This window comes from Microtus pennsylvanicus, chromosome 9 (assembly GCF_037038515.1).
Source record: "Microtus pennsylvanicus isolate mMicPen1 chromosome 9, mMicPen1.hap1, whole genome shotgun sequence".
In the NCBI taxonomy this organism is placed as follows: domain Eukaryota; kingdom Metazoa; phylum Chordata; class Mammalia; order Rodentia; family Cricetidae; genus Microtus; species Microtus pennsylvanicus.
The window spans coordinates 22315109-22329962 of NC_134587.1; the positions used below are offsets into that span (position 1 = coordinate 22315109).

General features: G+C 46.3%; 1 protein-coding gene across 1 annotated transcript in view; it reads left to right on the forward strand.

The window, feature by feature from the left end:
- The window catches only part of Acvr1 (activin A receptor type 1), a 118677-nt gene that overhangs the window by 74857 nt on the left and 28966 nt on the right, over window positions 1–14854 (forward strand). Inside the window, exon 3 of the mRNA XM_075985168.1 lies at window positions 14378–14641. Within this exon, the coding sequence (XP_075841283.1) occupies window positions 14378–14641 (264 nt within the window). The remainder of the gene's footprint in view (window positions 1–14377; window positions 14642–14854) is intronic.

Sequence of the window (14854 nt, forward strand, 5' to 3'; positions counted from 1 at the left end):
AAATCAAGTTTTTCAAGGGCTTAAGGTGGTGGTGGCACACTCCTTTAATCCCAGCATTAGGGAGGAAGAGGCAGATGGATCTCTGTGAGTTCGAGGCCAACCTTGTCTACAAGAGCGAGTTCCAGGACAGGCTCCAAAAGCTTCAGAGAAAAAAAAAAGAAGGAAAACCCCCAGAATTCATTGCTTGCATTTCCCATCAGGGTCAAACACACATCCTGCTGCGTTCAGCCTCATCCAATCAGGGGGCAAGTGTATAACCTGTTGTATTTCTTGCCTGTGAATCTCCCACTCACAGTGATCAAGTACATCCTTTCAGAGGAGTCAAACAAGCTTCTTTAGAGGCTGGAAAACTTGGGGCTGTTATCTCTGATAAACAATAGCCTCCAGCATTTCAAGAACTATCTGTCCCTGAGCAAGGGGCTCTCAGGTCAGAGCCCTTTTTGTTTCAGAGAAGTCTTATGCAAAGAATTTATACTTAAAGTGTGACTTTGGCTCTCACGCTACCTTTTTTTTTTTTTTTTTTTTGGTTTTTCGAGACAGGGTTTCTCCGTAGCTTTGGAGCCTGTCCTGGCACTAGCTCTTGTAGACCAGGCTGGCCTCGAACTCACAGAGATCCGCCTGCCTCTGCCTCCCGAGTGCTGGGATTAAAGGCGTGCGCCACCACCGCCCGGCTCACACTACCTTTTTGACGGTTGTAGGTAACAGTGGATATTTAATATGTTCCAGTTATTGGGTTTACAGCTCTATATTATTTCTCGTATTAATTATTTTTTCATAACCCTACTCTAATAAGACAGTAGCATTTTTTTTTTGGCTGTACCTTCAGATTGGTGAAAGCTCCTGAGGGTGCACGGCCAACAAAGGCCTACTGTGAGATATGATATACACAAGCTTCAGCCATCAATCCTCTTCAAACTTTTACATCCATCCACCTTCATCCCCTGTGTGGTACATGCTGGGCTCCAGCTCAGTGCAGTTTGCTGGAGGGGGTGAGAAGAGAGCGTGGGCCAAGGATGAGGCCCCCTTCACCTGGGTTTGTGTTTTCCAGGTCTCTTGTCTGTCCTCCGGGTAATCATCCCTCGTTTTCATTATCTGTACAGCCCTAGCTGCAGGAAGAGTTTTGTTTGCTCTCAGAGAGAAGAGCACTCGAGTCCTAATTACCTGTATATTCTTGCCTTTCCTTCCCAGTAATAAGACTAATCATGCTCAAACACTGCTATTATGCCACCAGGGAGAAGCTGGAGTCTCCGAGCTTGCCTCTCTCTTTGTCTCCATGTGCGTTTGCAGGTGGAAACCATGACATGGAGATTAAAACGGTGACTGCTTTTTTGGAAGTCTGTCAAAGCTCCGACAACCCCCAGTTTATTGAATTGACAAACCGCAGTTAGATTTGAAGACAGCAAGGAAGTCTGGACTTAGGCACTGTTTTGTTGCAGATTTTGGCCTTAAATGATTTTCTGTGTTGACTGGATTGTAGACTTCCCAGGGCCATCAGCCCTCAGACTTTCCAGCCCAATTACCCAATGAAGGAGGGAAGTGGGTAAGTTCAATAGACTTTTGTTAGGGTCCACAAAGGTGCCCCTCTTTGCCAGTGGGGGGAAGAATAGAATGAACCTTTCTTTGAGTTTCTTGTTATTGAGGCCTCAGGAAGTTCTTGAAGGGGCGAATGAATGTAAAAGAAACGTCTCAGTATTGAATTTGTTGTTCTCATTTCTTGTTACTGTCATTTGTCCCCTTTGTTCAGAATAAAGTCTTCTGCTTCACTGTATCATGAAATTAGTTTCTTAAAGGAAAGATGTGCGATCCACTGGGCCTTTTGCCATTAGGAGGGCCTAAAATGCAATTCTCTGATGAAGCCGCATGTTCTCCCAAAATTGCTTCTGTTTTTATCGAGTTTTCTCTTGTAACCAAGCGATTGTCTATGAAGTGCTACAAGGTGAGCGGCTTAACAAAGGTTTCTTTCAGCCGCTCCTTCCTGGGAACTGTTTGCTTCTGCCATAAACTCGGGCCACGTCTGTTTATCTAAGTGAACCGTTGAAGAGCAGAGGGGGTAGCACTCACCAAAACGAAAGATCAGACAAAATGAAGAATTGAACAAATGGGCAACCAAGTTCACTCTGTAGGCAAATGAGGCGATTCTGCTTGGGGTCAACTGTGGTATGTAGGGCAAATGCATCCAAGCCTTCTCTTTTGTGAAGATGACCTCTGGAGGGAGAGGAGAGATACCATTTTCTTTACAGCAAAACTAATGACACGGGATGCCTATCAGGGGTCAGGTCTACAACTTTCACTTTTTGGGGGGGGTGGGATAGGACTGAAAAGAAAACCCCATTTAGAAGTGAGTTTCAACTCTTAAGGCACTGTTAACTGGACTGTCTCCCTGCAGCCTGGGCTGACCCCAGACAAGCTTCCATAGATAATGGTTATTCCTAATAGTCCTAATTACCCAGAACTCAAGTCATTCCAAGATCCTGCGAGACACAAGGCCATGTTTTTGAAATTCTCTCTGTGACTCATGGCAAGAAACCTTTGGAGTGGGACCCAAGGGCAAGCGTCAAAACCCGTCCATCTAAAAAGATGGCATCAGGAAACAGTGATTACTTTTATTCTTCTCCTTCCTTAATTCAATCCATCATTTTTCACAGAAAAAAAACAAAGAGTCTAGTTTGTCTTTGCTGTCCAGTAATAGGTCAAAGCCATAGCTTTAAAGGGAAAATGCCCAGGGAACTCCCCCAAAGTTTCCTGCCCAGTCCTGTTGAACCTTAGCTGGAAGCCTTGACTCCCAACCTTAGCCACCGAAGCTGTTCTAGAATCTTCTATTTATTATTTATTTATTTATGGTTACAGCGTCCTTCTCTTTCTCCAAGCCACTGACTTGACAGGCAAAGGGAAGCTTACATTTACACCTTTTCATCCTGGGCCACAGCCCTGGGAAGAAGTGACCTGGTTCAAATCAGCCGAACCTGAGTCCAGGAGCAGAGTGTCTCCCGCAAAGCTGGCTGACGCTGTAGCTAGCGCTCTTGTGGGTTAGTGCGGACCGTGGACTTGTCAGGATATGTGGAGTGTCGCGTGGAGGAGGGAGAGAAGGAAGAAGCTGGGGAGATGTCTCTCTTTGGAACATGATGGTGGAATTCACCTTAAACAGGCACAGTTCTCCTGGAACTTTTGGTGGCAGGGGGAATGGAGACGGCCTCTTCCCTCCTCCCTCCCTTGTTTTGTTTGTCTTCGGAATTCTGGTACCCACTCTAGGATTGATGGAAAATCATTGCGGTTTCAAAACCACGGAGACCCACAGATTTATTCAGAGCAGTTATGAAGGATAGAAAGTGACAGCAAGCCGCACAGTTCGGTTTTGAGTTTGACTCTGGTAGCATGGAAGGCACTGTCGGATGCCCTGTAGCTTCCTAGAAATGCCGCCCTTTCCTCTTGACTTCATGGCCTAGTTAATTACATGCACGTTTTCTGTTTTTCAGGTTAGGATAATGTTTGATGGCATCAGTTAAAATCAATCTGAGGATCTATTTTAAATAAACTTATTTTAAATCTTGGCTGGGTCTAAGAATTTGGTATAGGAATCAGGAAGGAGACATAGCTGATCACCATCGTTAAGCCGTCTTCCTTTTTATTGCACATCTGTGTGAGTCTTTTACCTTTCCATACCTTTCCACACCTTTCCGTGTTCTTTATCCTACTGTACAATGATGGCGGTTCCAGCATCACCTTGTTGCAAGGAACCATGGGGAAATGCATGCCACAGGTTGTTCATAGAGTAAGCCTTAGGTGGAGGGTTGGTCATGTTCACTGTGTCATCTCTAGTGCTTGTAAGAATGACCCCCCCCCCACCTCATAGGCTCATATATTTGAATGCTTAGTCACCAGGGAGTGGCAGAATTTGAGAAGGATTATGAGGTGTGGCCTTGTGGAAGGAAGTGTGTTTCTGGGGGTGGGCTTTGAGATTTCAGAAGCCCGTGACCAGCTCATTTTCTTCTGTACATCTCTGCATCAGGAAGTAACTTTCAGCTATGGCTCCAGAGCAGTGAGTGTCGCCATTGCTCCACACGCCCTCGACGCAATGATCATGGACTGTGTAAGCAAGCCCCCAGTTAAATGCTTTCTTGGTTATGTATGGTGTCTCTTCACAGCACTAGGTCAGCAACTAAGACATCTATCATTAGTGCTCAGTAAATATTTGACAAATGAATAAATAATATTGGCTGCAGTAATGACTTCTGTAATATGAAAATGGTAGCGTAAGAGCCAGAGGGACTTGGTCTGAGCTGTGAAGATGGTAGAGGTCACTCACACCCTTTCAAGGCCTTTATTTTGAGTTTAGCACAAGAGTTGCTTAAGATCCGTCAGTCCGTGAGTTCCTGCAGGCGTCAGCTGCAAACAAAGCCACGGCTGTGATGCAGATGTAGCTAAGAAGTGGGTTCTGATGTCCAGGAGTCACACTCCAGTTGTGTGAACCCAGAGCTACAACACAGCCCTCGTATTCTCCTGCCAGGGGTTTTTGACCTCACAGATGTTGGGCTTGGCAGTGGAGGGAGGAAGTGCCGTGAGGATGAACAGGCATTGAACCAGCAAAAAAGGGATTGAGGAGGGCATTTTAGGCAGGGAATGGGTGGGGCCCAGAGAAGTGGGGCCCAGAGAAGAAGGGAGGGGAAAGGAAAGGGTGGGGGAGACACCGAAAGTCAGGAGAGGGGATTACTCAGTCAGTACCAAGAATGCAGTCTAAGGTGCTTGCCATCCACTCTGAAGGCCTTGGCGAGTTACGGTACAGGTCTACGGGTGGGGGGGGGGGTTGGTCATGGGCTACGGCAAGGTGCGGAGAAGAAGGAATGAGTAATACAAGTCCTCCCACCATTAATAAAATTATTCATTTATTTATTGTTTTGCGCATGTGCTTGCATGCCGTGCTGTGCACATGGAGATCAGAGGACAACTTTGTGCAGGAAATTCTCTCCTTCCACCTTTATGTTTGTTCTGGGGGTTTGAACTTGGGTTGTTAGGCCCGCCCTTCCCTCCTGCAGCCTCCGTGTCTTCTTCTGCCCACCCCTGCAGTTTTGAAGCAAGCTGGTCCACATGCTGTACTTTCAAAGGCGTCCCAACTAACACTACCAAGTAGGGGCAACTGAAAAAGACTTACATTCAAAAAGTAAAGCTTCATTCCAGGTAGCTCATAAATAATAATAAAACGACATTGGCTCAACAATAATCATCGAATCATTCCACAGTCTTTTTTTTTTTTTTAAATGAAGTCAAGTCTGGGCTGCTGACTTTTCTAGCAACTTTCGCAGGACATTTAAACCCTGCTTAGCTGGCCCTTTGTTCCCAGGTTGCTATGGAGCGTCAATAAGCATCTCAGAATAACCCAGACAGTGAACTGAGAGGTACGGCTTGCTCAATGGCATGCCGGCTGGCCAGGTTACGCTGTTTTCCTTGCTCTCATCTTGGGAGGAGCGCTGGGCAGCTGGCTGGCTTGGCAGCTGGGCAAGGTGCATGTCTGTCGGCCGCCCAGAGTTTGAACCGCAACCAAGACTCGCCTCCCTCCTGAGCATGTGCAGGGCCCGGCAGCTGATAGCATCTGAAAATAGTTCCCTGAGCACCTGTCCCTTGTACACCAGCACCTGGCCGGCTGCCATTTAGGACAATGTGGACTCGGTTGGGAGGCAGGTGAGGTGCTGGCAGATTTTAATGGTTCGTAGGAAGATCTGGGGACTTTGGCTCTCCTTAAAGAATGAACAGAACAAAATAAAACACAAAAGCAAGCCAGCAATGCATTTTGAGCAGGTTCGTGCTGTACTTGTGGCTGTCGGGGTTTCTGGGGGCACCTATGTCAAGTATGTGTCTGAAGGAAAAACAGGCATAATTTCTGCTTTAGAAAGCAAAACATTGAGTTAAGCTGTTATATTTCATTCCACACCCGCTCTTCAATCCCCAGTGCTTGCCAGTGGATGGCTCCTAGGAGGTGTTTCCCTTGTTAAGCCATAGTGGGATTGTGGGCACATGCATTTACAGAATGGAACCACAGTACGCTGAGTGCTGTTTACCTCTCAAAGTTTTTTGCCAGTTCCTTCTGGGCTTTCATTTCTTCAGTGGCCTTGGCACCCGGGTGAGGATGTAGGCAGGCTCCACAAGGAAATACTTCTGAAATGACCGGTGGTGTTTGAGCTTCTATTTAAAAGTGGCCCTTCATAGATACCTGGGTTATCTTTAGGCCGTCAGTGATCCAAGGCTGCAGGAGCCAAAGGGAGTCTGCGGAAACTCTTGCCTGTTGTGTTTAGATATTCTTGCTCCTCAGCCAGAGGCCTTGTGACACATCTCAGATTTAGCCGGGGTTCTTCTGCCGAGGTCCAAGAGGACTGGAGAAGCTAGGAATGGCTCAGCAAACTGCAGGGATTGAGATGGTAGGATTGGAAGAGCAGTCCTCTGTGCAGCCACGAGAAAGCCTCGCTCTTTCCACCTTGAGTGTAGGCACCTGGGACCTTTCTGTGGGCTAGCGCTAAAATGAGGCTCAAAATGGCTCAAACTCCACCTTCTCGTGGTGACTGTAGTGTTTTTAGTTGGTGGCTAATAAGGCAGTTTTCTCCAATGTGTTGAATTCCTTTGATCATTTGAAGTTGACTACTAGGGAAGGAGTTCCTGAGGCTGCAAAGGTCTACACACTGCATCCAAAGACACACGTATGCATCCAAAGGCATGGGATCGTGTCTCTGTTAGCCGGCAGTGGAACACTAAACAGGCCTTAAGGATGACTTGGGAAATGGGGTGGGATGCGGCAGTAACAGTATCAGAAGTTTGAACCGTGCACCAGTTCTTTCCCTCTTTCTTAACTGTTAATCAGAGGAAGTCTTAATTCATTGTTTCTTTGTTTCTTTGGGAAAGGACAGAGCAGGGAACAAGGGAGGATGATTGACTAATTCGAGACGTTTTACTTTGTTACCTTTGGTGCATCAGCAGGGCCTCCTTTGAGACTGTTCTTAAGCAAACTGGAGCCCCATGCTCCAGTCGGGAGGGTTTATCTCTGGTTGAAACATCCCTGAAAGATGGAAAGGTAGGCTTGAAGTTTCCTGTGGTTTCCAGATCCCAGATTGATAATTCTGGAGGAGCTCTGCCTCCTGAGTCCTTAGAGAAGGTTAGCACAGGACACAGAGAGGAGAGAGCAAAGGCAGGTCCTGGGGCTTCAGTCACTCCTCTATTGGCTAGTCCATGTGGCATTCCTTGTTTAGGGTTTTCTGTCACACTTTAAATTTCAGTTTAGAACCTGCGTGGGAAACCTCAGAAGCAAGTCCCCACAAGTAGGAGAAGCAACAGAAGAGGCCAGGACCTCTCTCTGCACCCCCGCAGCCTCCTGGGCTGAGATGGAAGCATCGCCAGCCCCCTGCTCCTACTTCCTTCCAAATGCAAAGAGAACAACTTCTCTGAACCATTCATAATTCACTGGGACTGTCGCCCTCTTCCTCCAGGCTCTGCCATGCCCTCTAAACTGGAGCTTTGTTCCAACACGGGCATTGGCTTGTGTAGAGCAACAGTGATATATTTGGGCTCCGAAAATATTCCTCCAAACGTGATTCCCTTCAGGCCCGCAACCCTTTGTTCTGTGAAGTGTTGCTTCAAGAGGCTTGCAGACAAAGTGGAGAGGTCATTATTCTGTTATTTTCTCCCAGGTTGAGGAGTTGCCTTCTAGACTGGGTGCCTGTGTTAAAGCCAAGACTGCTGTTTTCAGAGGGTCATAAGAAACACGGAAAAGCCCGGCCAATGCTGTCTGTGGTTGCTGCCCAAACTATTCCTTCATCTCTTCGTAACCGGAACACAGGCCGAGCTTTTGGCTTTGAAGCAGAAGGTGTAGCTGCTGCAATAGGCTTAATTTGTGGGGATTATTTCAGAGTCAGCCCAGGCATAAAATAAACAGATGGCACCCCCACCTCCGCGCCCCCCCCCCCAGCTTCAGAAGTTCAAATATAGAATGACTTAGGGTTCCTCATTACCTTCAGTAGAGCGCTAAGGGGAAGGTGAGAACTCACTCTTCCTTCCCCATTCCCTACTGAATTTACCAGCGGCAACAAAGACCGGGACAGATTTGCCCTGCTGGGCAGCCAGGGGCTCTATGGATCATTCCAAACTGATTGGCCTTGAAGGCACAGACTGTGTATTAATGACCTTGATCATGGGAGTATCCTAGCAGCCCAGAGTCCATGGAGCAGCTAGCCAAAGGAAGACCACCCACAAAGCCCAGCTGTTTTATGAGTGTGTTTAAGAGTTCTTTATTTAAGGAATGCTTACATTTTACTTCTGGCCTCTGATAAACAAACAAGCTTTCTCTCTCTCTCTCTCTCTCTCTCTCTCTCTCTCTCTCTCTCTCTCACACACACACACACACACACACACACACAAGCCTACATTCTCATAGAAGATACTGATTTTTCCACCCACTGGGAGCCCAAGTAGTGAACAGCCGTGATGGTGGGATGGCCCCCCTCTAGGAAGAAATGATTTGCACGGACACACTGGCAAGTGACTAAGCCTTGCCTGAAGATCTGTGCTGACATTTGAAGAGTTTATGGCTTGCAAACCAGCATCAGGTCTCTTCCCACCCCTGAACGTTTTCTGTGAATGGAAAATTCATGCTGAAGCAAATACCCGTCAGGTTGGTACTGCCAAGTATGGAGGCTACTGCCGGTAGGTGTAGGTCCCATCCTCATGGTTGCTGGTCATCAGAACAAAGGGCTGGAGAGCCGTCTGTTCTGAAAGATTCAAGTGCTGGGCTCTAGCAGGCAAGGGGAGATCCACTAAGTAGAGTTAGTCCTGTCAGGGAATAAATGCCATGTGGAGGGGTTCCATGAAGAACCTGTAAGATCCTGTAGCAGGAAGAGGCTTCCTGAGGACTCCCAAGTTCTGGTAAGGGCAGGGTGAAGAGCTGCATGAGTCAGACTATAGTCTGTGTTGCAGATGCCTGAAGCCAGCGACCATCAGCCTGTGTGGTTGCATGAATGGGCATGCCACTCACTGAGTTAGAGAGCACTCAGGAGAAACGCATTTGGAGTAGCTACATCCTGAGCTCAGAAGTCTTGGACTTCCTTGTTGTCATTCTATTTTAGAGCCTTTGACTCCCTCTGTTCTCCCGTTGCTCTTGAGATGGATTTGTTTCTTGCCTTTACAACTTTCCTACGTATCAGTATTTCTGACTTAAAAAATAAAAAGAGTAAGATGTTGATTCCCTATAGGAGTGTGTAGACAGCATTTGCACCCCTGGTGAGTTTCAGCCTCAAACATATACAGCCCGCCTTCTTGCCAGAGGATCAAGGGCCGCTCAGTAGACATTCCGGATAGACCTTTGTGTTTCTGTCTGAGGAGCAGGCTTGCTGGCAATGAAACCTGGCATTGCAAAATCCTTCTTTAAGCCTTTGTTTAATGCCAGAGATCTCAAATGCTTGCAAATTCTGGAGAGGCGCCAAACAGGGCTCCCAGATTAGGAGCCCGGTGGAAGGACTCCCATAATCTATAAACCTAATATAAACTGCCTTTTCAGATGAATGAGTCGTTTGGACTGCTGGAAGGAGGCCAAGGATGTTTGGAGTTCCCTTTTTTAGCTTATACAAGTTCTGCACTATGGGGCTTTTATAATCACCTTCTAATTACTACATTATTATTGATCCTGCTCTAAGGTGCGCCTGTTAAAAACTCAGCCTGTCCCCTTTTGATGACCCCTAGCCTGGCTCCTGGGTGCAGGGCAGGGTAGTCTGCAGCATTTTCTCATCTGTCTCGCGTTAAAGATCTTAGTGGGAAATGTGGGCTTTTGTGCACCATGTAGAACGAAAATCTGTTTGAATGCTGTAAGCATTATGCAGTACACCACTGTTCAGGTGGGGACAGGGGAGTCTGCAGTATTTTGTCTCAATTGCTGAAGTCCTAGTTCAACATAAATGTGAATAATGTTATGACGAATCCCAAGATTGTCCCAAGCTATCAACCATCTGAAAAAGTCTGAGCTGCTCTTTGCTTTGCGTCTTCCGTTGCCAGTCTGGAATCATCTCCCAGTGACTGTGTGTGTCCAGATGGTGAGTTGAGCCTTGCCCAGAACAAGAAAAAAAAATCTTTCATGGGGGGGGCAGTTTTGAGACAAGGTTTCTCTATGTAAAATTCCTGGCTGTCCTGGAACCCGAAATCCCCCTGCCTCTGCCTCCCAAGTGCTGGGATTGAAGGGAAGTGCTACCACTGCAGGCCTGGAAAAATCTTTTTAAAGATGTGGCTGCTTGAACTCTTGGGGACTCCCAGCTTGTGCCTCTGGCTTGCAGAACAGCCCTGATCTCCCACTTTGCTGGCTTCTCCCTTGATAGGAAGCAGCCATCCGCTGTGGTCCGAATTCTCCAGTCTGTTCCCAGCCAGCTCCAGCTGAGCGCATTTTCACAGGGCCCTGGTTCTGATGATAGAAGGAGCAAAGACCAAGCAGACCCAGCCATAACACTGAGTAATGCCGGGACGTGCCTTCTAGAACAAACAATGTGGGTGAGCTTGCAGAGAGGGAATACCTCTGGCTTGACATTTAAATTACTGAATTATTTAAATGAATGTCAATTAGGCGGAGTAGGCTTGCTGCCTTCTGCCAGGGCACTTCCTGGTTATTCGTACAGGCAGGTGTAAAGACTATACTCACTTTAGATATATCACACTTCCTGTTGAGCCACGGAGAAGCAGCACATGACACAATGATAGTGTATTGATCTCATGGTCTGAGAGATCAGGAACCCACACGTTCTTATATGTAGCCCTTAAAGGCATCCCCTAGCCCAACCCCTAGCCCAACACCCAGCCCAAATAAAATAAAACAGGCCCACACATGTTATGGTGAATGTTAAATTTTACCAGACTGAAAAAGTGAGTCATGGGCGTTTTGAGACTTGTTGTATTCCTAAGAATTGTGGATATTAGCAGCTAAGTGTGTTCTGCCTTCCTCTTAGCCTTTGTTGAATTAGTAACCCTAACTCAGAAAATTGCTTTGACGTCTCTTCAAACTAACCCAGACTGCCATCTTGTATTATGAACTCAAGGTTCTCATTTATAGTGTGTGTGTTTGTGTGTGTGTGTGTGTGTGTAAAGTAAGTGCATAAAAGATTTACTCATTAGTTTTATGGGAATGTACCAATTAAATAAATGAAATGTTGGGAGGAAAGCATGGGAGAACCAGATTTGATGGAGGTTTTGGATTCATGCTTGGCTCTTGGTTCCATATCAAAGATGGAGTTAATTATTCTATACCTATACCAGCTCTTCTCCTGTTGCCTCTTTTCTTTGTCCTGAGTCTGGAGAGCAAGGCTAGGTAAACCAGGCATTTTGACATTTGATTGAAAAGAATCGCTGGCAGGAAAGCAGGCAGGAACTCTTATTTCTTTCTATAAAACTGTAAGAAGTGAGTAGAAGGTTGAAGGATACTTGTTTGAGGCAGCAGGGGTGAGAGCTGATGAAGGTTAATGTTGCTTCATGCCTTTGTGCAGGACAGAAGTGGCCCCACTAAATGTTAAAATGACTTGAGGCTTCTTGTGTCTGGTAAAACGCTCTGGTTATAGTCCAAACACCTGTCAGACTATGTATCTTGTCAAAAGCTAGAGGCCTTGGGAAAGTGGCGTTTCTTCCAATGTCAATGGCTGTAGAGTTTAATTTAGGCTACAGCTTTGCAAACAGCTCACACTAGAAACATACTATTACAACCACAAAGTGTGAATTTTTGTTGTCTTAGACTGTGCATTTATCTGCGTGTGTTTGTTTACTTCTTTGTATATTACGATGCTATAACTCAGTGGTTCTCCAACCAGGGGGTTGCGGCCCCCTGGGGTCCAATGACCCCTGGGGGGTGATTTGGGGGTCGAATGACCCTTTCACAAGACCATCAGAAAACAGATATTTACGTTACAATTCATAACAGTAGCAAAATTACGTTTGTGAAGTAGCCACAAAAATAATTTTATGTCTGGGTGTTACCACAACATGAGGATCTGTATTAAAGGTCGCAGTCTTAGGAAGGTTGAGAACCACTGCTGTAGATAAACCTGGGCAGTTCACCCATGCGTCCTGTGCTTCTCCGTGAGCTGTAGCCCCGTTCTCTGACCATCCATCCATTCTATAGGCTCAGTGATGAATACGATCTTTACAGTTTGTTGGTATTTCTGGTGCAGTGCGTTGACTAAATGATCTTTGGTTATCCATCCATCAGTCTGTGATAACTCCTTTATTTTGTTTTCATATTATCTCTTCATCACAACTAACTAGCTCTTCATCTTCAACCTAGTATCGGCTGATGTCCTTTTCAGTGTCTTAACTATGCTCTTGGATAAATATGATTACAAATCCTCTACAATTAAAGTGTGCGTTTTAAATTTGTACCCGTTGCCTTATTTCAGTTTTTAAAATACAGTCATTTAATGTTCATTTCAGGTCACACACCCATCACTATGACATCATTAACTTCCCAATAACTCCCCTTCCCGGTTCGGTTCCTTCTCAAGAGCCATCACCTGTCGGGCAGCGGAGCTGGCAGGTCTCAGCCCAGTTTCATGCCAGTCAAGAGTGGCAAGCGTGTCTAGACTCCCTAGAAATATTATCTTTCAACTCTCTTTTGGCAAGAGTAAGCTTTTTTGCTGGATTGTGTGTGTGTGCATGTATTTATATGTGTATATATACACATATATATGATTTTTATTCTTGTAGACGTAGATAGGGGCAGGGATATTTCTTGGATCTCTCTAGGCAGAGAAAATAAAGACTACCTCTACCATCTGTTTGCTGCTTAAAGCTTTTATTCATTAGAAAAGTCTGAGGGCTCTTGATCCTCAGGGGTTGGTCTGGTGGCATACATAGCACCGGCAGAGGCTATTTTGGCTTCTCTGCCCTCAGGCATGTCTTTGCTTTCGGATGAGCCCCTTGTGGCTTTCAAAAGAGCTAGCAAGTCACTTATAAACAGAAGACCGTGTCTGTGTGTCTGCATGTACTTACTCTGTGGGATGCAGCACCCACCCGACAGTGGGCCGTGAACTATATTTCCACTTCTTTGAAGAGGGAAGAAGAAAGATTAAAAACGCATTTTTCTTTTTGAGATAACCCACATCTCTATACACACCCACACAAATCTGTGTAAATGAACTTGACATTTTCAAAGACCTGACTTTAAGGTCTTGTCTTAAAAGCACAGGCACCCGACCTCTTTTTCTTTTCCTTTCTTGCTTTTTTTCTTTTTCTTTAACTTAAAAGAAAAAAGCAGTTATCTCACAGACGTGCTATTGAGAGTTCAAGGATCAGAGGGGAGCCTCCCTGTGCCAGAGACCTTGGGGGAGACTTGCTCCAGAGGTCGGATTTCCTTGAATAGGGCTTTGGTGACAGTGCCCTTGGCTAGCTAAGGAATAGCCTTTAGGACTGGACTGGCAAATTCTGTCTTCACTTTGCTCCCTGGCTGGCGGAAAGTGTTGGAGGCAGCAAGTCTGAACTAATCATCCTGATGAGGGAGGTGGAAAGAACGATGTGAAAATGGAACTCCAAATAAGTGTTTGCAGAAAGACAGCTGGGAGGTCGGAGGAAGTGTGCCTCCCTGGGATACGGTTCTGTCTCACTTTGCTTTGCTTCTCGGTGGCGTCACCGGGAACTGCCTGGTCCCTGGTCATACCTGTTACCTAATGGTTTAAATATAGTTTCCCTCCCTTTGTTTGTGCCTTCCGCCTGAGTATTTGATGCCAGTTTCCCCCCCTTCTTCCCTACCAGTAGATAGTTCTTAAGAGCTACTAATTGTAATTTTAACCAATATACAGACTCCAGTATCATCATCATCATCATCATCATCATCGTCATCGTCATCATCATTATCACATGTAGTCTAGCATCTGGCTAAGAAGGTTGAGAACTTGGGTTTGTAGCTATTGACTCTTTTACAAGTGTGTTCAGAAGCACTCAAGTCCCGAATCATTGCTTGCTTCCAGGGGCAGAGCTGGCAGGAAATGGTGCTAATGGTTGCCATATATTTATTTAGGAGCCATTGGGGGGGGGTATAAAATAAAGGTGATGAAGTGTATGTTCCTAACAAATATTGCTTTTTAGATGCAGGAACTGGGGATATGAGAGAGGGGTTCCCCACGAGTCTGGACAGCCCCTTGCTAGGTCTCTGTGCTAGCAAGTTCTTAAGGAGGCTACACAGCACGGACGGATGGACCCACGGACTAGGATGGTGTTATTATTTGGTTGTGTGATAGTCTTGTGGAGTGTAGACACTGGTTAGTGGTGATGTCTCTGTGATCGGGTTTGGGGTGATCACAGGGAAACCTGATTTTTTTTTCCCTCTGAGAGTGATAAAGCTCATATGAGTGAATCCTTTTCCCCTCTTACCTCTCCTTTGCAGATGAGAAGCCCAAAGTCAACTCGAAGCTTTACATGTGTGTGTGTGAGGGCCTCTCCTGCGGGAACGAGGACCACTGCGAAGGCCAGCAGTGTTTCTCCTCTCTGAGCATCAACGATGGCTTCCACGTCTACCAGAAGGGCTGCTTTCAGGTTTACGAGCAGGGGAAGATGACGTGTAAGACCCCTCCGTCTCCTGGCCAAGCGGTGGAATGCTGCCAGGGGGACTGGTGTAACAGAAACATCACTGCCCAGCTGCCCACTAAAGGTTCCCATGGCTTTTTCTATTTCTAGATCAAGGGGGTTTATTAGTGTTGCTCCAAGTTCGTGTGGGTTAAGGATCTGTGTGGCCAGAAGCTTTCCTCTTACACCCTGAACCAGAGCTGGTGGGCCATGGCAGGTCAGGCTGGGTGAGGAAGAGAAAGGCTTTTGGAATCTAAAAGGAGAAGGAGCATTCTGGGGCAAGGGAGTGATGCGACAT